The sequence below is a fragment of the Ranitomeya imitator genome, unplaced genomic scaffold (assembly GCF_032444005.1).
Source record: "Ranitomeya imitator isolate aRanImi1 unplaced genomic scaffold, aRanImi1.pri SCAFFOLD_375, whole genome shotgun sequence".
In the NCBI taxonomy this organism is placed as follows: domain Eukaryota; kingdom Metazoa; phylum Chordata; class Amphibia; order Anura; family Dendrobatidae; genus Ranitomeya; species Ranitomeya imitator.
The window spans coordinates 155,001-178,137 of record NW_027194108.1 but is presented as its reverse complement, the minus strand read 5'-3'; the positions used below and the strand labels follow the sequence as shown (position 1 = coordinate 178,137).

General features: G+C 44.6%; 1 protein-coding gene across 1 annotated transcript in view; it reads right to left on the bottom strand.

Annotated features, from left to right (window-relative positions):
* Positions 1–3,095: 3,095 nt before the first annotated feature.
* LOC138654664 (microtubule-associated serine/threonine-protein kinase 3-like) overlaps positions 3,096–23,137 on the bottom strand; it is a 34,866-nt gene continuing 14,824 nt past the window's right edge. The window contains exons 3-16 of the mRNA XM_069743499.1: positions 20,523–20,622; positions 12,464–12,531; positions 10,520–10,605; positions 9,429–9,637; positions 8,909–9,047; positions 8,686–8,818; positions 8,329–8,494; positions 8,114–8,212; positions 7,756–7,878; positions 7,505–7,617; positions 7,322–7,413; positions 6,879–6,937; positions 4,374–4,466; positions 3,096–3,706 (exon numbers count right to left, since the gene is read on the bottom strand). Coding sequence (XP_069599600.1) covers positions 3,609–3,706; positions 4,374–4,466; positions 6,879–6,937; positions 7,322–7,413; positions 7,505–7,617; positions 7,756–7,878; positions 8,114–8,212; positions 8,329–8,494; positions 8,686–8,818; positions 8,909–9,047; positions 9,429–9,637; positions 10,520–10,605; positions 12,464–12,531; positions 20,523–20,622 — 1,578 coding nt within the window. The 3' untranslated portion in view covers positions 3,096–3,608. The remainder of the gene's footprint in view (positions 3,707–4,373; positions 4,467–6,878; positions 6,938–7,321; positions 7,414–7,504; positions 7,618–7,755; positions 7,879–8,113; positions 8,213–8,328; positions 8,495–8,685; positions 8,819–8,908; positions 9,048–9,428; positions 9,638–10,519; positions 10,606–12,463; positions 12,532–20,522; positions 20,623–23,137) is intronic.

Genomic DNA, 23,137 nt, shown 5'->3' with positions numbered 1-23,137 from the left:
CTATAAGTCCATCTAGTTCAACCCATAGCCTAACCTAACATGCCCTAACATGTTGATCCAGAGGAAGGCAAAAAAAAACCATGTGACAAAGAGTTGCACCTTGGGGAAAAAAATTCTTTCCCGACTCCACATACGGCAATCAGACTAGTTCCCTGGATCAACCCCCTATCAAGGAATCTAGTGTATATACCCTGTAACATTATACTTTTCCAGAAAGGCATCCAGTCCCCTCTTAAATTTAAGTAATCAATCACTCATTACAACATCATACGGCAGAGAGTTCCATAGTCTCACTGCTCTTACAGTAAAGAATCCGCGTTTGTTATTATGCTTAAACCTTTTTTCCTCCAGATGTAGAGGATGCCCCCTTGTCCCTGTTTCAGGTCTATGATTAAAAAGATCATCAGAAAGGTCTTTGTACTGTCCCCTCATATATTTATACATTAAAATAAGATCTCCCCTTAGTCTTCGTTTTTCCAAACTAATTAGCCCCAAGTGTAATAATCTATCTTGGTATTGCAGACCCCCCAGTCCTCTAATAACCTTGGTCGCTCTTCTCTGCACCCGCTCCAGTTCAGCTATGTCTTTCTTATACACCGGAGACCAGAACTGTGCACAGTATTCTAAGTGTGGTCGAACTAGTGACTTGTATAGAGGTAAAATTATGTTCTCCTCATGAGCATCTATGCCTCTTTTAATGCATCCCATTATTTTATTTGCCTTTGTAGCAGCTGCCTGACACTGGCCACTGAACATGAGTTTGTCATCCACCCATACTCCCAGGTCTTTTTCATTGATGGTTTTGCCCAGAGTTTTAGAATTAAGCACATAGTTATTCATCTTATTACTTCTACCCAAGTGCATTACCTTACATTTATCCCCATTAAAGCTCATTTGCCATTTATCAGCCCAAGTTTCAAGTTTAAAAAAATCATCCTGTAATATAAAATTTTCCTCCTCAGTATTGATTATCCTGCAGAGTTTAGTGTCATCTGCAAATATTGAAATTCCACTCTGTATGCCCCCTACAAGATCATTAATAAATATGTTAAAAAGAAGAGGGCCCAATACTGACCCCTGTGGTACCCCACTGCTAACCGCTACCCAGTCCGAGTATGCTCCATTAATAACCACCCTTTGTTTCCTATCCCTGAGCCAGCTCTTAATTGTAGCTAGAGGCAGAAAATGCCATCCTTGAAGTCTTGAATCCACGAACTCTGCATTTGGTTTTGAGAAACGTAAGTCTCGGAACAAGCCATTCAGTTCTGGCTGTGTTAGAACATGAGGCTCACCAGACATACATGGCTCAGAGTTTGAATCAGCGTTGTTCCCTGTCTCTGACCCATGGAGTTGCAACATCACATTGTAGAAGTGGAGGGATAACTAAGATAAGCCCCCCTTCACATGTGATAGCCGTCTGTTGGCCTAAAGTCACCCCGATCCGTGACGTAGGGGTGACGGTCACGGTGTGAATCGTGACATTGATGCCTTTGCCCAAAAAGCTCTACTTTTGTCTCATCTGACCAGAGAACATTCTTCCAAAAGGTTTTAGGCTTTTTCAGGTAAGTTTTGGCAAACTCCAGCCTGGCTTTTTTATGTCTCGGGGTAAGAAGTGGGGTCTTCCTGGGTCTCCTACCATACAGTCCCTTTTCATTCAGACGCCGACGGATAGTACGGGTTGACACTGTTGTACCCTCAGACTGCAGGGCAGCTTGAACTTGTTTAGATGTTAGTTGAGGATCTTTATCCAACATCCGCACAATCTTGCGTTGAAATCTCTTGTCAATTTTCCTTTTCCGTCCACATCTAGGGAGGTTAGCCACAGTGACATGGGCTTTACACTTCTTGATGACACTGCTCACGGTAGACACAGGAACATTCAGGTCTTTGGAGATGGACCTGTAGCCTTGAGATTGCTCATGCTTCCTCACAATTTGGTTTCTCAAGTCCTCAGACAGTTCTTTGGTCTTCATTCTTTTCTCCATGCTCAATGTGGTACACACAAGGACACAGGACAGAGGTTGAGTCAACTTTAATCCATGTCAACTGGCTGCAAGTGTGATTCAGTTATTGCCAACACCTGTTAGGTGCCACAGGTAAGTGACAGGTGCTGTTAATTACACAAATTAGAGAAGCATCACATGATTTTTCGAACAGTGCCAATACTTTTGTCCACCCCCTTTTTTATGTTTGGTGTGGAATTATATCCAATTTGGCTTTAGGACAATTCTTTTTGTGTTTTTTCATTGAAGACAAATTAAATGAAGATAATAATACCCAAGAATTTGTGATTGCAATCATTTTAAGGGAGAAACTGAGTATTATCTGACAGAATTGCAGGGGTGTCAGTACTTTTGGCCACAACTGTACATTAGAGTTGTCCACTCTCCCTCCCTATGCTGTTATTAATCTATGTTCTGGTTATAAGGTAATAAATGTCATAAAAAAGTGTTAATAATGAAAAGAGATGTAGTGCAATATGTTGTTATCCATTTTGCTTGGTCCTGTTATTTATTCATTGTATGTTTTGGTAGTGCTGTCAGAAAATCTCAGCAGGCGGTGTGTGAGCAAAGTTGTTGTTTTTTTTTTAATACCAATTCTATCCACAGTTTAGAGGGCGATGATGGAGCCAGTCTAACGATCTAGTTAGGACGACTATGTCAGGGTATAAGGCCATAGACTAAAGCCTCACAGTAAACGATCCCTGAATATCGGGCACATCCATAGCCTTATTACTGCCCCCTGAAACATGACCACAGTCTAGGGAGAGTCATTGAGAAAAATGAGGAAACACGAACTAAAAACATTTAACTGATCAATATCGTAAAACACAAAAGTAAAACTGTGATGTATTTTATATACTAATAATACAATGATGTCGCTATTCCATGGTGTTTCACCATTCAGAGGTTCCAGGTTCAATGTCAGACACTGAGTGTTGGACACAAAAGGTAATAAGTGTTTGTAGAATAAGGTCCGGCCACCGGCCACTATCTGTATAAAGACTGAATTTTATCAGTTAACAGAATACATAGTTACGTTTGATAAATGTGAAAAAAATTTAAGTAAACCTAGAAGTATTTTTATTTTTTATTGTAATTAATAATAATCTTTATTTTTAGATAGTGCTAAATTCCCTATCAGTATGTCTTTGGAATGTGGGAGGAAACCGGAGAACCCGGAGGAAACCCACGCAAACACGGAGAGAACATACAGACTCTTTGCAGATGTTGTCCAAGGTGGGATTTGAACCCAGCGCTGCAAGGCTGCTGTGCTAACCACTGAGCCACCGTGCTGCCCATATAACTAATAATAGGATGGAAGGATAAGGGAGGGGTAAAACTAGGAACAGAACCAGTAGACACAATCATAGTCAGGGAGTCAGCCGGGGTCAGATGCCAGGTGATCAGTAGAAGAATGTGAAGGTCCTTCTATACAGGTAATTAATAATAGGATAGAAGGACAATTTTTTTTTTGTAATTAATAATAGGATAGAAGGATAAAGGACAGAATCAGTAGACACAATCATAGTCAGGGAGTCAGCCGGGGTCAGATGCCAGGTGATCAGTAGAAGAATGTGAAGGTGGATCTGCTGGACTTCTTGTCTTTCAGATGGTTTTAGGGCAACAGGCGCAACAAGCAAATGCTCGAGCAGCCCTGGATAATCCGCGCCGGTGGGATGATAAGATCCGGCGGAAGACGGAACCTGTGAGAACAGAAGTAAATATAATGTAAGTGATGGGACTCCATATGGCACCATACTACTGTGCGGTCACTGTGGCTGCACGGCAGAGGAATATTATCACACAGAGGTCAGGGATCATTGTCAGCCATCATACATGTGAGGTCAGGGATCATTGTCAGCCATCATACATGTGAGGTCAGGGATCATTGTCAGCCATCATACATGTGAGGTCAGGGATCATTGTCAGCCATCATACATGTGAGGTCAGGGATCATTGTCAGCCATCATACATGTGAGGTCAGGGATCATTGTCAGCCATCATACATGTGAGGTCAGGGATCATTGTCAGCCATCATACATGTGAGGTCAGGGATCATTGTCAGCCATCATACATGTGAGGTCAGGGATCATTGTCAGCCATCATACATGTGAGGTCAGGGATCATTGTCAGCCATCATACATGTGAGGTCAGGGATCATTGTCAGCCATCATACATGTGAGGTCAGGGATCATTGTCAGCCATCATACATGTGAGGTCAGGGATCATTGTCAGCCATCATACATGTGAGGTCAGGGATCATTGTCAGCCATCATACATGTGATAATCCCATCACTGACAGATGACATCTGCTCCACATGAATTATTCTCACTGACATCACACAACATGGAGCTGATTCTCACACTTACCTCGTCTCTTTTTCCCCTTTTTTCCATTTTCTGATGTTTCTTCGTCTTTACTCAGATTTATTGGAGATTTTCTTTCCTCCTGAGCTGGAAATTCTAATCAGAAAGTAAAATAAAAACCTCAGTAATGACGTATCCTAATGGGATCTGCTTTGTCTCCTGTATATAGTAGGATTGTTCTAGTCCTGTCTCCTATAGTCCTGATAATCTGGTATCTACTGTATAATTGTCTAAGGGTCACTTCCGTCTTTCTGTCTGTCTGTAACGGAAATGCCAAGTCGCTGATTGGTCGCGGCAAAACAGCCACGACCAATCAGCGGCGGGCAAAGTCCGGCGGCAAAATGGCCGTTCCTTACTCCCCGCAGTCAGTGCCCGCAGTCCATACTCCCCCCCCAGTCAGCGCTCACACAGGGTTAATGGCAGCGTTAACGAACCGCGTTATGCCGCGGTGTAATGCACTCCGTTAACGCAGCTATTAACCCTGCGTGACCAACTTTTTACTATTGATGATGCCTATGCAGCATCAATAGTAAAAAGATCTAATGTTAAAAATAATAAAAAAAATAAAAAATAGTTATATGCTCACCGTCCGTCGGCCCCTCGGATCCAGAATAGGCCTTTCCCTCTCCTTGCGACGCTCCGTTGACCGCTCAATGCATTGCAATCTCGCGAGACCACTACGTCATCATCTTGCGAGACCGCAATGCACTCTTGAGACCGGAGTGTGCGAGGAGCATCGGTAAGCGCTTCGCCTGGATCCGTGGGCCAACGGAAGGTGAGTATATAACTATTTTTTACTTTAATTCTTTTTTTTAACAGGGATATGATGCCCACATTGCTATATACTACGTGGGCTGTGCAATATAGTACGTGGGCTGTGCAATAGACTACGTGGGCTGTGCAATATACTACGTGGGCTGTGCTATATACTGTGTGGGCTGTGCAATATACTACGTGGGCTGTGCAATATACTATATGGGCTGTGCAATATACTGTGTGGGCTGTGCAATATACTGCGTGGGCTGTGCAATATACTGCGTGGGCTGTGCAATATACTGCGTGGGCTGTGTAATATACTACGTGGGCTGTGCTATATACTGCGTGGGCTGTGCAATACACTGCATGGGCTGTGCAATATACTACGTGGGCTATGCAATATACCATATGGGCTGTGCAATATACTGCGTGGGCTGTGCAATATACTGCGTGGGCTGTGCAATATACTACCTGGGCTGTGCAATATACTGTGTGGGCTGTGTAATACACTGCATGGGCTGTGCAATATACTACGTGGGCTGTGCAATATACTATGTGGGCTGTGCAATATACTGCGTGGGCTGTGCAATATACTGCATGGGCTGTGCAATATACTGCGTGGGCTGTGCAATATACTGCGTGGGCTGTGCTATATACTACGTGGGCTGTGCAATATACTAACTGGGCTGTGCAATATACTACATGGGCTGTGCAATATACTGCGTGGGCTGTGCAATGTACTATGTGGCTGTGCAATACACTACATGGCTGTGCTATACACTACGTGGGCTGTGTTATACACTATGTGGCCTGTGTTATACACTACGTGGCCTGTGTTATACACTACGTGGCCTGTGTTATACACTACGTGGACTGTTATACACTACGTGGGCTATGTTATATGCTACATGGGCTATTATAAACTATGTGGCTGTGTTATATGCTATGTGGGCTGTTATACACTCCGTGGGCTGTGTTATATACTACGTGGCTGTGCTATATATTCCGTGGGCTGTGCTATATACTCCGTGGGCTGTGCGATATACTACGTGGCTGTGCTATATACTGCGTGGCTGTGCAATATACTACGTGGCTGTGCAATATACTATGTGGCTGTGCAATATACTACGTGGCTGTGCTATTTACTACGTGGGCTGTTATATACTACGTGGCTGTGCTACATACTATGTGGCCGGCCGCGAACAATCAGATAGGCGGAGTCCGGCCACGAATTGGCGCGGGAATAGAACCACGCTTCGCTAATTGGTCGCGGCCGGCCGAAGACTGTGTATTCAATGTATTATTCTAAAATCTTCATAAATAAACTACATACATATTCTAGAATACTCGATGCGTTAGAATCGGGCTACCATCTAGTTATATCATAATAGGGCAGAATAAGTCCTATATAATGTACATAATCCCATCTGAGGGGCATTAGATGTGTCACTGATCTAGAGCAGTAAGGGCCCTGTGTGCCACCATGTGGTGCATCACTGATGATATTCTACTATAAGAGATTATGTCACCTTATGATGATGGAGGTTACTGGACGCTACAACGTATCTCACAGAATCCATGAAAGAAACTACAAAATTAGGGAACTAGAGGTACAGTATGGGCCCATGGGCAACATAATTGGGATCCATGAAACATGGATAACATAGGAGACCTATTACAGAAAAACCATGTGGATATATTTGAGCCTTGAAGTCAACATTCCCATTGTTGGTGCTGTAGACATGGACATACCTGATAGTGGGGACGAGGATGACAAGATGATAATAGCGTCGTCATCAGATTCTTTCTGCCTGTTTCGAAGAATAAAAACATGTAAATTGCAAGAAAACAGTATAAAAGGGGTTGTCTCACAAGAAGAACATGGACTAATGGGCCTAATAAGACATATGACTGCCATAGTGGGGAAGGTCTTCTGCTCAACGCTACCTTCTATAGATTGGAGCGGAACTAAGAATGTCTGGCATGTAATAATACATCTCTCCTACAGTGTAGGCAGCATGAAAAATGCATGACCGGTCACAGGTACGCAGATATGGGCTGTTATCACGAGCGGTTTCCTCTAACCTTGGGATGGTGGATTCTGCATTTGATACTATGGTAATTATGTCCTATATTTGGTGTTGTGCACATAAATCAGCCTAGACCTCCCAATAATGACCCCATAATCTACTCACATTTCTGAAATATTTGTGCTGGATTCTTGGGTATGATCTGGAGAAGACTTAGGATTCTCATTAATCTTCATCCTGGTAACGGTGGTACAGAGCTACATGCGGAAGCAAGAAGATATTAAATAATTGTATGTCTACCTTCATAGGTCTTTTATATATATTTCGGATGTATTAACACATACTTACTTTAGAAAGCCTTTCAGAAGATGATGTAAAATTTTTGAAAACAAGGCTCTCATTGTCCTCACTTATGCCCTTCTCACCCTCTGAGACCAGATGTTTTTCCATATTAGAATGGTCTGCAAGACATAGGTAATGAAGTGTTATTAGAGGTTGTCAGTATAACACAGTCACCATTTATTAATGGGAACCAATTGTCACAAAATAAGGAAGACGAGGCAAACAGATACTTAGTTTAGATGACGTCTCCTACTTACTGATAAATAGGCTGGTGTCCACATCTGATGCAAGGTGAGGAACGTACACCGGATTTTGACTTAGAAGGGTGTCAAAGTCTAAGTCATTAAGAAATGGATGACCCTTGATCTCAAAAGCTCCTCCTGGATAAAGGAAAACAAAAGTGATGCGGACATTGTCAGAGACAACTTCATATCTGAACAACGTATCTTAATTTGAACTAATTACACAACTGCGCAAACATGTAGGAAATAGAATGAAAATTTTAGCAAAGAGAACTATAAATGGAGAAGCTGATAGAGAATTAATGTTCCTCATGGACATTAGTGATGTGTCCTCGGTGTAACAAGGGAATATTGATATTATTGTATCTGTTACCTGTCCCAAGTCTATCCACAGGATTTGTTTTCAGCAGCTGAGTGATGAGGTCCTTAGCATCGGGTGGAGGACTGTAATGATGATCCCAAATGATATTTCCTGTTATATAGAAAATTAAAGAACATAAAACCTATTTACAGGACTGTAAGATAAAGCAAAGGAAGTAACTAAACCAAGATAACCAGTAAAAGCAATGATCAGATTATTTTACTTACCAGTGACAACATTTTCATAAAACTCAGATAGGGAAGCCCCATCAAATGGTGCAATTCCCATGAAAAATTCATTTAATATGATGCCCATATCCCACCAGTCAACAGGTCTTCCATAGGCGTTCTTCAGGATGACCTCAGGGGCTGTGTAATAAGGGCTGCCACACTCCTGGAAACCAACAGAAAAAAGCAATGAGAATCGATGAAACTATTATTATGACAAGCTCTTGACATAAAATCAGAATTACAGAAGATAAAATATCAGTGGAAAAGCTCTCTAGAAATGAAGAACGTAGGGAAGACAAAATAGAGTTATGAGATTTGTACAGAACAAGCTAAGTTCCTGTAGGTAATGCTGACCTCATGGTCCTGGAACTCTCTGGAGATGTTCTCTGCTGATTGCTTGTAGGTGTTGGTGTTTGGTATCATGACACCAAGTTTTGAACATCCAAAGTCGGTAATTTTAATATGTCCAGTAGATGTTATCAGGAGGCTGTGAAAGAGAAGATGATTTTAGCTTCATAGACCGTGAGATAATAAAGGATAACTCCCCCCCTTTGTTATACTACAGGTATTCACTTACTTCTGTGGCCTCAGGTCTCTGTGCACCACACCGTGACTATGCAGGTATTCCACACCAAGGACTGCTTCTGCAAAGTACAAGCGGGCCATCGGGACAGAGAAAGGACCCCTGGTGCTTAGAAGGGTCGCACAGTCTCCACCTACAGAAGAAAGGAAATATGACCGGTGAGGGGTTTATACAGCGGAGCACCATGATGTATGAAGAGAAGTGAGTGGAAACATTGGGGCAGGGGATAATATATAAAGATATAATGTACATAATATTAGTCTGAGGTCATGATGAAATTGTCGTCCAAGTAGCTCATGACATAAAGTGATCTCGTATCTGGTCTACACCTGGAGATACTGACGTTCTCAGTGCGGACATACGGGGAGATCACACACATCAATGACTTTAATAGACAACCTATAGTAAATGCTCTGTGGGAATGTAACATCCACGGGGACAAGTCTTAATGATATGAGAGGTGATAAGATGTCAGCAGACATGAGTTGAATACTACACAATGTTCGTGTCCTACCTCCCACATACTCCATGACCATACACAGGTGATATCTAGTAGGGAAGGAGCAGAGCATGGAGACCACAAAGGGACAATCTGCGAATGTTAGGATGTCCCTCTCGATATATGTCCTTTCCATTTTATTAGAAGTAGTCAGGTTCCTCTTGGCCATTTTCTTCATAGCAAAGATGTTTTGTGATTCCTTATGGCGCACTAAGCAGACGGCCCTGGAGAGAAGGAGAATCCATGGTTTATAATGAACCCTTAACAGTCTGGATATTGAAGTCATTACGTGATCATTTGTACTAATGATTAATGGCAGCAGTCCGGCCATCACTAGAAATCCACATCTAGAAATCCATGAAATAACACTACATAGATGATGGAAGGTCGCACCGCGCCCCGTCTGCCCTCACCAGGTCACATTATAGATGAGAGAATCTGCTGACATTCATCTTGGGCAGATTCGCTATAACCGACCAGTAGATACAAGTCAGTAACAATAATAATTAGTCAAAATGTAAATTGCTCCAATTGTTGTAAGAAGATGGTTTTTAGTCTTTCTCCACAGCCCAAGGCAGAATAAATAATGGAGGGACAAGAAGACGTTAAAAAGTAATTAAACACATTACACCCACTTGTCTTGGTCCTTCCCCGGTCCATCACTGCAGTCCGCCATCCTCTGTCTTTGGTTGTTCTCCCTTCTGCTGCTGAGGCCAGTGATTGGACTGACATGGTCATGGTGGAGGGTGGAGATGTCATCGGCGTCAGTATCGCGTCACCCCTCACGTGACCGTGTGCAGCCAATCACTATTACCAGCTTCATAATGGGGCCCCGAAAGATCAGGAGGAAGCATAAGAACAGAGGAGGTCTAGGACCGGTGGGTGTCATGTATTCTATGATATCATCCCTTTCCTTACAGACAGATGTGTTACAGATCAGTTCGCTCTGCTGTATATAATGGAGCTGAATATGTGACATTGAGATGTGGACAGTGATGTGGACTCAGATCTTCTCCCTATGATAACACTGAATGGCAGAGCACAGAGGCCGAAGCATTGTCATAGGGAACCCTGAGAAATGGGGATTATGTTAATAGAAATCTCACCCAAAAGCACCGCTGCTGATCAGTTTGATAGTTTCATAGTCGCTTATACGCGGCTCTCCTGCCGGGATCAATGATTTAATCAAGTCCTAGAAAAGAATAAGAAATAATACTAAGATATAGAAGCTGAATACAATAATACTAAAGCAGAAACCATAATAGTATAGATAATGAAATCAGCGCCATGACCCAGTGAGTATAATGCGCCCAATATTTCAAGGACACTCCACAAATACTAACCAAAACAACAACGAAAAAAGGGCGAGTGATAGTCCTGAAGACAATTGTAACAATGTCTATTGAAAATACATATAAAACAACAAGTATATAATAAAAAATCTTACATGTAAGGACAAGATGGAATGAGAAGCCAAATGAGAACAGAAATAGCGACCCTCCATAATGCTAGTGAAGTGGATATGTGGAGTGAATCCTGGAGCTAGTGTGAGTATAAATCAAGTACATATCAAACAATGACGTCTACCCCATCAGTCCAGGATGTTCCCCATAGTATCCCACTAGGATGGGCGCTCAGCCAGCCCCAACGCGCGTTTTGAATGGGCTTCCTCGGGAGCTGTGGACTTGATTTTGCTGGGGTGGTTTAGTGTTCCACTACTAGTATGGGATAAGGTTTCACCTTCATAACCCGAAAATTATATCATTTGTATTCCATCCTCCCCAGAAAACCATGTCCTAAGATCTGCACTAGCACCAGCACTTTATGGTGCATGTCCTAAGATCTGCGCTAGCACCAGCACTTTATGGTGCATGTCCTAAGATTTGCACTAGCACCAGCACTTTATGGTGCATGTCCTAAGATCTGCACTAGCACCAGCACTTTATGGTGCTTGTCCTCAGATCTGCACTAGCACCAGCACTTTATGGTGCTTGTCCTTAGATCTGCACTAGCACCAGCACTTTATGGGGGCATTTCTTTCTACTAATCTCCTCACACTAGCTCCAGGATTCACTCCCCATATCCACTTCACCAGCATTATGGAGGGTCGTTTTTTTCTGTTCTCATTTGGCTTCTCATTCAATCTTGTCCTTACATGTAAGATTTTTTTATTATATACTTGTTATTTTATATGTATTTTCAATAAAAATTGTTACAATTGTCTTCAGGACTATCACTCGCCCTTTTTTCGTTGTTGTCTTGGTAAGATACAGTAGATGCTGGAAAACATCTCAGGATGTAATAACTTTTCCTCCTTTATTATGTCCCAGCTAATTTACACTGATCCGATGTAGAGGACGATACGAGCCGACGCTCTGCAGACACGGATGAAATATAAAGCGGATCCTCTATATATCGATATAATTGTAAAGTGCTGGATAAAACGCGAGATCACACAGGGTAGAACTTGCAGAGAATCTGTCAGCAGGTCTGTGCTATGTAATCTGGGAGCAGTTATGATATAGGTGCAGAGACCCTGATTCCAGCGATGTGTTACTTACTAGACTTTCTGCTGTTGCTTTAATAAAATCAGTGTTTTATCAGCCGGAGATTATCACTAGGACTATGTGCCTCATGCCATGTTGTCCTAGTACTCTGTAAACCCACCACCACGGTATAGCAGATTTCTGCCTATGCACAGTGTATACAGAAAAGCTGCCAATCAGTGGTGTGGCCGGTGTTCTACAAGGTTCAGCATTCAGAGCTCTGCTAGATCTGCAGCAGAGAAGACAGGGATATTATCACATCTGCTGACCCCAGTAAAATAAGTGATATATCGCTGCAATCAGGGTCTCTGTCCCTACATTATGCTACAGCATAAACCTGGTGACAGATTCCATTTAATATAAATGCCATTTTCTAAGACCACAGTGTCCTCTACACTTAGAACAGAGCCGTCCCATGGTTATATGGGGATAATACTGGACGGGTCACTCACACCCCATGATCTGGTGATACACAGACACCCCCCATATCTCTATGATACTTACACCGGCGGATTCTTGGATCTCCAGGATCTTACAGATTCTACTGGCGTGATTCGCCAGCGCTGATGGTACTAAAATAATGATAAAGTGATGAGAAAATAAAATGTATTAGTCAATATCAGTCCTACATACATAATACCGTAATATAAGGGAGAAATGACAAGACGTCTGTAAATGGGATTAATACTCGTTATATGGGGACTCTACATATGAGAACGTACAGCGCACCCACAGATAAAGGTAATGTAAGTGGTGGCGGACCCCCAATCACCACATGAATGAGGAGCCCCCACCCTCACTGCACATGTGAGTGATGGGAAGAGAGCTGAAGCATAGCAGCCATATGCAAATTATCCTGGAAGTGCACTGGAGGCGTGTCACTGCACTCGGACACCTTCATCCCCGCCCCCAGTGCACTTCCATCCTGATTTGCATATGGCTTCTATGTTACATTTCTCCTGACTGGCACATTGGATTTCAGCAAAGAAAAACTTTTTATTAAAGGGGAACGTCCTCCGCCATCATCCCACCACTCCTATATGTATCATGTGCTGACAGGTCCCCATTACATGGAGTAGAGAGTAAATCCACCATTATTCCCTGCTTTGTAATATCTGGATATAATGGGGGGAACGTCCTCCGCCATCATCCTACCACTCCTATATGTATCATGTGCTGACAGGTCCCATTACATGGAGTAGAGAGTAAATCCGCCATTATTCCCTGCTGTGTAATATCTGGATATAATGGGGGGAACGTCCTCCGCCGTCATCCCACCACTCCTATATGTATCATGTGCTGACAGGTCCCCATTACATGGAGTAGAGAGTAAATCCACCATTATTCCCTGCTGTGTAATATCTGGATATAATGGGGGGAACGTCCTCCGCCGTCATCCCACCACTCCTATATGTATCATGTGCTGACAGGTCCCATTACATGGAGTAGAGAGTAAATCCGCCATTATTCCCAGCTGTGTAATATCTGGATATAATGGGGGGAACGTCCTCCGCCGTCATCCCACCACTCCTATATGTATCATGTGCTGACAGGTCCCATTACATGGAGTAGAGAGTAAATCCGCCATTATTCCCAGCTGTGTAATATCTGGATATAATGGGGGGAACGTCCTCCGCCGTCATCCCACCACTCCTATATGTATCATGTGCTGACAGGTCCCCATTACATGGAGTAGAGAGTAAATCCACCATTATTCCCTGCTGTGTAATATCTGGATATAATGGGGGGAACGTCCTCCGCCGTCATCCCACCACTCCTATATGTATCATGTGCTGACAGGTCCCATTACATGGAGTAGAGAGTAAATCCGCCATTATTCCCTGCTGTATAATATCTGAATATAATGGGGGGAACGTCCTCCGCCGTCATCCCACCACTCCTATATGTATTATGTGCTGACAGGTCCCCATTACATGGAGTAGAGAGTAAATCCGCCATTATTCCCTGCTGTGTAATATCTGGATATAATGGGGGGAACGTCCTCCGCTGTCATCCCACCACTCCTATATGTATCATGTGCTGACAGGTCCCATTACATGGAGCAGAGAGTAAATCCGCCATTATTCCCAGCTGTGTAATATCTGGATATAATGGGGGGAACGTCCTCCGCCGTCATCCCACCACTCCTATATGTATCATGTGCTGACAGGTCCCCATTACATGGAGTAGAGAGTAAATCCGCCATTATTCCCTGCTGTGTAATATCTAGATATAATGGGGGCAACGTCCTCCGCCGTCATCCCACCACTCCTATATGTATCATGTGCTGACAGGTCCCATTACATGGAGTAGAGAGTAAATCCGCCATTATTCCCTGCTGTGTAATATCTGGATATAATGGGGGGGAACGTCCTCCACCGTCATCCCACCACTCCTATATGTATCATGTGCTGACAGGTCCCCATTACATGGAGTAGAGAGTAAATCCGCCATTATTCCCAGCTGTGTAATATCTGGATATAATGGGGGGAACGTCCTCCGCCGTCATCCCACCACTCCTATATGTATCATGTGCTGACAGGTCCCCATTACATGGAGTAGAGAGTAAATCCGCCATTATTCCCTGCTGTGTAATATCTGGATATAATGGGGGGAACGTCCTCCACCGTCATCCCACCACTCCTATATGTATCATGTGCTGACAGGTCCCCATTACATGGAGTAGAGAGTAAATCCGCCATTATTCCCAGCTGTGTAATATCTGGATATAATGGGGGGAACGTCCTCCGCCGTCATCCCACCACTCCTATATGTATCATGTGCTGACAGGTCCCCATTACATGGAGCAGAGAGCAAATCCACCATTATTCCATGCTGTGTAATATCTAGATATAATGGGGGGAACGTCCTCCGCCGTCATCCCACCACTCCTATATGTATCATGTGCTGACAGGTCCCCATTACATGGAGTAGAGAGTAAATCCGCCATTATTCCCAGCTGTGTAATATCTAGATATAATGGGGGCAACGTCCTCCGCCGTCATCCCACCACTCCTATATGTATCATGTGCTGACAGGTCCCATTACATGGAGTAGAGAGTAAATCCGCCATTATTCCCTGCTGTGTAATATCTGGATATAATGGGGGGAACGTCCTCCGCCGTCATCCCACCACTCCTATATGTATCATGTGCTGACAGGTCCCCATTACATGGAGTAGAGAGTAAATCCGCCATTATTCCCTGCTGTGTAATATCTGGATATAATGGGGGGAACGTCCTCCGCCATCATCCCACCATTCCTATATGTATCATGTGCTGACAGGTCCCATTACATGGAGTAGAGAGTAAATCCGCCATTATTCCCTGCTGTGTAATATCTGGATATAATGGGGGGAACGTCCTCTGCCGTCATCCCACCACTCCTATATGTATCATGTGCTGACAGGTCCCCATTACATGGAGTAGAGAGTAAATCCGCCATTATTCCCTGCTGTGTAATATCTGGGTATAATGGGGGGAACGTCCTCTGCCGTCATCCCACCACTCCTATATGTGTCATGTGCTGACAGGTCCCATTACATGGAGTAGAGAGTAAATCCGCCATTATTCCCTGCTGTGTAATATCTGGATATAATGGGGGGAACGTCCTCCACCGTCATCCCACCACTCCTATATGTATCATGTGCTAACAGGTCCCCATTACATGGAGTAGAGAGTAAATCCGCCATTATTCCCAGCTGTGTAATATCTGGATATAATGGGGGGAACGTCCTCCGCCGTCATCCCACCACTCCTATATGTATCATGTGCTGACAGGTCCCCATTACATGGAGCAGAGAGCAAATCCACCATTATTCCATGCTGTGTAATATCTAGATATAATGGGGGGAACGTCCTCCGCCGTCATCCCACCACTCCTATATGTATCATGTGCTGACAGGTCCCCATTACATGGAGTAGAGAGTAAATCCGCCATTATTCCCTGCTGTGTAATATCTAGATATAATGGGGGCAACGTCCTCCGCCGTCATCCCACCACTCCTATATGTATCATGTGCTGACAGGTCCCATTACATGGAGTAGAGAGTAAATCCGCCATTATTCCCTGCTGTGTAATATCTGGATATAATGGGGGGAACGTCCTCCACCGTCATCCCACCACTCCTATATGTATCATGTGCTGACAGGTCCCCATTACATGGAGTAGAGAGTAAATCCGCCATTATTCCCAGCTGTGTAATATCTGGATATAATGGGGGGAACGTCCTCCGCCGTCATCCCACCACTCCTATATGTATCATGTGCTGACAGGTCCCCATTACATGGAGCAGAGAGTAAATCCACCATTATTCCATGCTGTGTAATATCTAGATATAATGGGGGGAACGTCCTCCGCCGTCATCCCACCACTCCTATATGTATCATGTGCTGACAGGTCCCCATTACATGGAGTAGAAAGTAAATCCGCCATTATTCCCTGCTGTGTAATATCTAGATATAATGGGGGCAACGTCCTCCGCCGTCATCCCACCACTCCTATATGTATCATGTGCTGACAGGTCCCATTCCATGGAGTAGAGAGTAAATCTGCCATTATTCCCTGCTGTGTAATATCTGGATATAATGGGGGGAACGTCCTCCGCCGTCATCCCACCACTCCTATATGTATCATGTGCTGACAGGTCCCATTCCATGGAGTAGAGAGTAAATCCGCCATTATTCCCTGCTGTGTAATATCTGGATATAATGGGGGGAACGTCCTCCGCCGTCATCCCACCACTCCTATATGTATCATGTGCTGACAGGTCCCCATTCCATGGAGTAGAGAGTAAATCCGCCATTATTCCCTGCTGTGTAATATCTGGATATAATGGGGGGAACGTCCTCCGCCATCATCCCACCACTCCTATGTGTATCATGTGGTGACAGGTCCCATTACATGGAGTAGAGAGTAAATCCGCCATTATTCCCTGCTGTGTAATATCTGGATATAATGGGGGGAACGTCCTCTGCCGTCATCCCACCACTCCTATATGTATCATGTGCTGACAGGTCCCCATTACATGGAGTGGAGAGTAAATCCGCCATTATTCCCTGCTGTGTAATATCTGGATATAATGGGGGGAAAGTCCTCCGCCGTCATCCCACCACTCCTATATGTATCATGTGTTGACAGGTCCCCATTACATGGAGTAGAGAGTAAATCCGCCATTATTCCCTGCTGTGTAATGTCTGGATATAATGAGGGGAACGTCCTCCGCCGTCATCCCACCACTCCTATATGTATCATGTGCTGACAGGTCCCCATTACATGGAGTAGAGAGTAAATCCACCATTATTCCCTGCTGTTTAATATCTGGATATAATGGGGGGAACGTCCCACGCCGTCATCCCACCACTCCTATATGTATCATGTGCTGACAGGTCCCAATACATGGAGTAGGGAGTAAATCCGCCATTATTCCCTGCTGTGTAATATCTGGATATAATGGGGGGAACGTCCTCCACCGTCATCCCACCACTCCTATATGTATCATGTGCTGACAGGTCCTCATTACATGGAGTAGAGAGTAAATCCGCCATTATTCCCTGCTGTGTAATATCTGGATATAATGGGGGGAACGTCCTCCGCCGTCATCCCACCACTCCTATATGTATCATGTGCTGACAGGTCCCCATTACATGGTGTAGAGAGTAAATCTGCCATTATTCCCTGCTGTGTAATATCTGGATATAATGGGGGGAACGTCCTCCGCCGTCATCCCACCACTCCTATATGTATCATGTGCTGACAGGTCCCCATTACATGGAGTAAAGAGTAAATCTGCCATTATTCCCTGCTGTGTAATATCTGGATATAATGGGGAACGTCCTCCGCCGTCATCCCACCACTCCTATATGTATCATGTGCTGACAGGTCACATTTCATGGAGTAGAGAGTAAATCCACCATTATTCCCTGCTGTTTAATATCTGGATATAATGGGGGGAACGTCCCACGCCGTCATCCCACCACTCCTATATGTATCATGTGCTGACAGGTCCCAATACATGGAGTAGGGAGTAAATCCGCCATTATTCCCTGCTGTGTAATATCTGGATATAATGGGGGGAACGTCCTCCACCGTCATCCCACCACTCCTATATGTATCATGTGCTGACAGGTCCTCATTACATGGAGTAGAGAGTAAATCCGCCATTATTCCCTGCTGTGTAATATCTGGATATAATGGGGGGAACGTCCTCCGCCGTCATCCCACCACTCCTATATGTATCATGTGCTGACAGGTCCCCATTACATGGAGTAGAGAGTAAATCCGCCATTATTCCCTGCTGTGTAATATCTGGATATAATGGGGGGAACGTCCTCCGCCGTCATCCCACCACTCCTATATGTATCATGTGCTGACAGGTCCCCATTACATGGAGTAGAGAGTAAATCTGCCATTATTCCCTGCTGTGTAATATCTGGATATAATGGGGGGAACGTCCTCCGCCGTCATCCCACCACTCCTATATGTATCATGTGCTGACAGGTCCCCATTACATGGAGTAGAGAGTAAATCTGCCATTATTCCCTGCTGTGTAATATCTGGATATAATGGGGAACGTCCTCCGCCGTCATCCCACCACTCCTATATGTATCATGTGCTGACAGGTCACATTTCATGGAGTAGAGAGTAAATCCGCCATTATTCCCTGCTGTGTAATATCTGGATATAATGGGGGGAACGTCCTCCGCCGTCATCCCACCACTCCTATATGTATCATGTGCTGACAGGTCCCCATTACATGGAGTAGAGAGTAAATCCGCCATTATTCCCTGCTGTGTAATATCTGGATATAATGGGGGGAACGTCCTCTGCCATCATCCCACCACTCCTATATGTATCATGTGCTGACAGGTCCCCATTACATGGAGTAGAGAGTAAATCCGCCATTATTCCCTGCTGTGTAATATCTGGATATAATGGGGAACGTCCTCCGCCGTCATCCCACCACTCCTATATGTATCATGTGCTGACAGGTCACATTTCATGGAGTAGAGAGTAAATCCGCCATTATTCCCTGCTGTGTAATATCTGGATATAATGGGGGGAACGTCCTACGCCGTCATCCCACCACTCCTATATGTATCATGTGCTGACAGGTCCCCATTCCATGGAGTAGAGAGTAAATCCACCATTATCCCCTGCTGTGTAATATCTGGATATAATGGGGGGAACGTCCTACGCCGTCATCCCTCCACTCCTATATGTATCATGTGCTGACAGGTCCCATTACATGGAGTAGAGAGTAAATCCACCATTATTCCCTGCTGTGTAATATCTGGGTATAATGGGGGGAACGTCCTCCGCCGTCATCCCACCACTCCTATATGTATCATGTGCTGACAGGTCCCCATTACATGGAGTAGAGAGTAAATCCACCATTATTCCCTGCTGTGTAATATCTGGATATAATGGGGAACGTCCTCCGCCGTCATCCCACCACTCCTATATGTATCATGTGCTGACAGGACCCCATTACATGGAGTAGAGAGTAAATCCGCCATTATTCCCTGCTGTGTAATATCTGGATATAATGGGGGGAACGTCCTCTGCCATCATCCCACCACTCCTATATGTATCATGTGCTGACAGGTCCCCATTACATGGAGTAGAGAGTAAATCCGCCATTATTCCCTGCTGTGTAATATCTGGATATAATGGGGAACGTCCTCCGCCGTCATCCCACCACTCCTATATGTATCATGTGCTGACAGGTCACATTTCATGGAGTAGAGAGTAAATCCGCCATTATTCCCTGCTGTGTAATATCTGGATATAATGGGGGGAACGTCCTACGCCGTCATCCCACCACTCCTATATGTATCATGTGCTGACAGGTCCCCATTCCATGGAGTAGAGAGTAAATCCACCATTATCCCCTGCTGTGTAATATCTGGATATAATGGGGGGAACGTCCTCTGCCGTCATCCCTCCACTCCTATATGTATCATGTGCTGACAGGTCCCCATTACATGGAGTAGAGAGTAAATCCACCATTATTCCCTGCTGTGTAATATCTGGGTATAATGGGGGGAACGTCCTCCGCCGTCATCCCACCACTCCTATATGTATCATGTGCTGACAGGTCCCCATTACATGGAGTAGAGAGTAAATCCGCCATTATTCCCTGCTGTGTAATATCTGGATATAATGGGGGGAACGTCCTACGCCGTCATCCCACCACTCCTATATGTATCATGTGCTGACAGGTCCCCATTACATGGAGTAGAGAGTAAATCCACCATTATTCCCAGCTGTGTAATATCTGGGTATAATGGGGGGAACGTCCTACGCCGTCATCCCACCACTCCTATATGTATCATGTGCTGACAGGTCCCCAATACATGGAGTAGAGAGTAAATCCACCATTATTCCTTGCTGTGTAATATCTGGGTATAATGGGGGGAACGTCCTCTGCCATCATCCCACCACTCCTATATGTATTATGTGCTGACAGGTCCCATTTCACGGAGTAGAGAGTAAATCCACCATTATTCCCTGCTGTGTAATATCTGGAGATTCCTTGAAGACGGTCATGTGATCGGCTCACCTGCAATCAGATCGCTGCTCGGCTCCAGCTGACTCCTATTAGAGTCAGGGATTTCCGGGGTCACATTCTCCCCATATTCGTCGTCGCCTTCTGGTGTTTCCTAATAGATATAATAGAGATAATTAATATGTGGAAGATTTCACTAAATCCCCAAATCCATCAATCAGGACAGATGAAACCAACATTTACTGATGCACCAATTGATGGCTCCTTACCGGAAGGGTCCAACTGGCCCTCCAGAGAACTGGAGGATTCTCCAGGGGGCCCAGGCATTGACACCTGCTGGCATACAGGGCAGGCAGCTGCCTAGGGCTCCTGCTGCTCCAGGGGCCCTAGCCAGTGGCGTATTGCTAAAAGTGGCAGACCATGCAGCTGCTATGGGGCCCGTGAGTCAGGGGGACCCGCCTGATGCCAGCGAAGCAGCAGTGGGTGACAGGCTGCTGCAGCTAAAGCCTGTCCCCGCTGCTAAAAAGAAATGAATCTTCTCTCAACACCACACCCCCATGGGCGTGGAGAGCGGTGAATATTAATTTCACTTTAATAGCGGGCAGTGTTAGCCACAGGCTGAGTCTAACACTGCCCCCTATCATGGCTGGCAGACCAGGGCCCCCGCTCACCCAGGGGCCCCAGCCCAAGCGGCCACTATGGGGCCTGTAAGTCAGGGGGGCCTAATGCCAGCACTCCTCCCCAGTGTGCACCACATTCAACTGTATCGGCATCACAGATGAAAGCAATAATGGAGGAGAGAGCATCAGACGACGCTCCATCTCCCATCATTCCCCTCTGACACTGAAGGTGTGTGATGACGTCACTTCATCGCGTACCCGCTGTGTGTTGCGCAAATAGCAGTGCAGCTGCTGATACCGGAGCAGAGCCGGGATCAGTGCGGAACAAGGAGAGGTGAGGATTGTGTTTGTTTATATACATATATATATATATATATATATATATATATATATACAGTGGGGCAAAAAAGTATTTGGTCAGTCAGCAATAGTGCAAGTTCCACCACTTAAAAAGATGAGAGGCGTCTGTAATTTACATCATAGGTAGACCTCAACTATGGGAGACAAACTGAGAAAAAAAAATCCAGAAAATCACATTGTCTGTTTTTTTATCATTTTATTTGCATATTATGGTGGAAAATAAGTATTTGGTCAGAAACAAACAATCAAGATTTCTGGCTCTCACAGACCTGTAACTTCTTCTTTAAGAGTCTCCTCTTTCCTCCACTCATTACCTGTAGTAATGGCACCTGTTTAAACTTGTTATCAGTATAAAAAGACGCCTGTGCACACCCCCAAACAGTCTGACTCCAAACTCCACTATGGTGAAGACCAAAGAGCTGTCAAAGGACACCAGAAACAAAATTGTAGCCCTGCACCAGGCTGGGAAGACTGAATCTGCAATAGCCAACCAGCTTGGAGTGAAGAAATCAACAGTGGGAGCAATAATTAGAAAATGGAAGACATACAAGACCACTGATAATCTCCCTCGATCTGGGGCTCCACGCAAAATCCCACCCCGTGGGGTCAGAATGATCACAAGAACGGTGAGCAAAAATCCCAGAACCAAGCGGGGGGACCTAGTGAATGAACTGCAGAGAGCTGGGACCAATGTAACAAGGCCTACCATAAGTAACACACTACGCCACCATGGACTCAGATCCTGCAGTGCCAGACGTGTCCCACTGCTTAAGCCAGTACATGTCTGGGCCCATCTGAAGTTTGCTAGAGAGCATTTGGATGATCCAGAGGAGTTTTGGGAGAATGTCCTATGGTCTGATGAAACCAAACTGGAACTGTTTGGTAGAAACACAACTTGTCGTGTTTGGAGGAAAAAGAATACTGAGTTGCATCCATCAAACACCATACCTACTGTAAAGCATGGTGGTGGAAACATCATGCTTTGGGGCTGTTTCTCTGCAAAGGGGCCAGGACGACTGATCCGGGTACATGAAAGAATGAATGGGGCCATGTATCATGAGATTTTGAGTGCAAACCTCCTTCCATCAGCAAGGGCATTGAAGATGAAACGTGGCTGGGTCTTTCAACATGACAATGATCCAAAGCACACCGCCAGGGCAACGAAGGAGTGGCTTCGTAAGAAACATTTCAAGGTCCTGGAGTGGTGTAGCCAGTCTCCAGATCTCAACCCTATAGAAAACCTTTGGAGGGAGTTGAAAGTCCGTGTTGCCAAGCGAAAAACCAAAAACATCACTGCTCTAGAGGAGATCTGCATGGAGGAATGGGCCAACATACCAACAACAGTGTGTGGCAACCTTGTGAAGACTTACAGAAAACGTTTGACCTCTGTCATTGCCAACAAAGGATATATTACAAAGTATTGAGATGAAATTTTGTTTCTGACCAAATACTTATTTTCCACCATAATATGCAAATAAAATGATAAAAAAAACAGACAATGTGATTTTCTGGATTTTTTTTTCTCAGTTTGTCTCCCATAGTTGAGGTCTACCTATGATGTAAATTACAGACGCCTCTCATCTTTTTAAGTGGTGGAACTTGCACTATTGCTGACTGACTAAATACTTTTTTGCCCCACTGTATATATATATAATTGTCTAAGGGTTATTCCGTCTGTCTGTCTTTCTG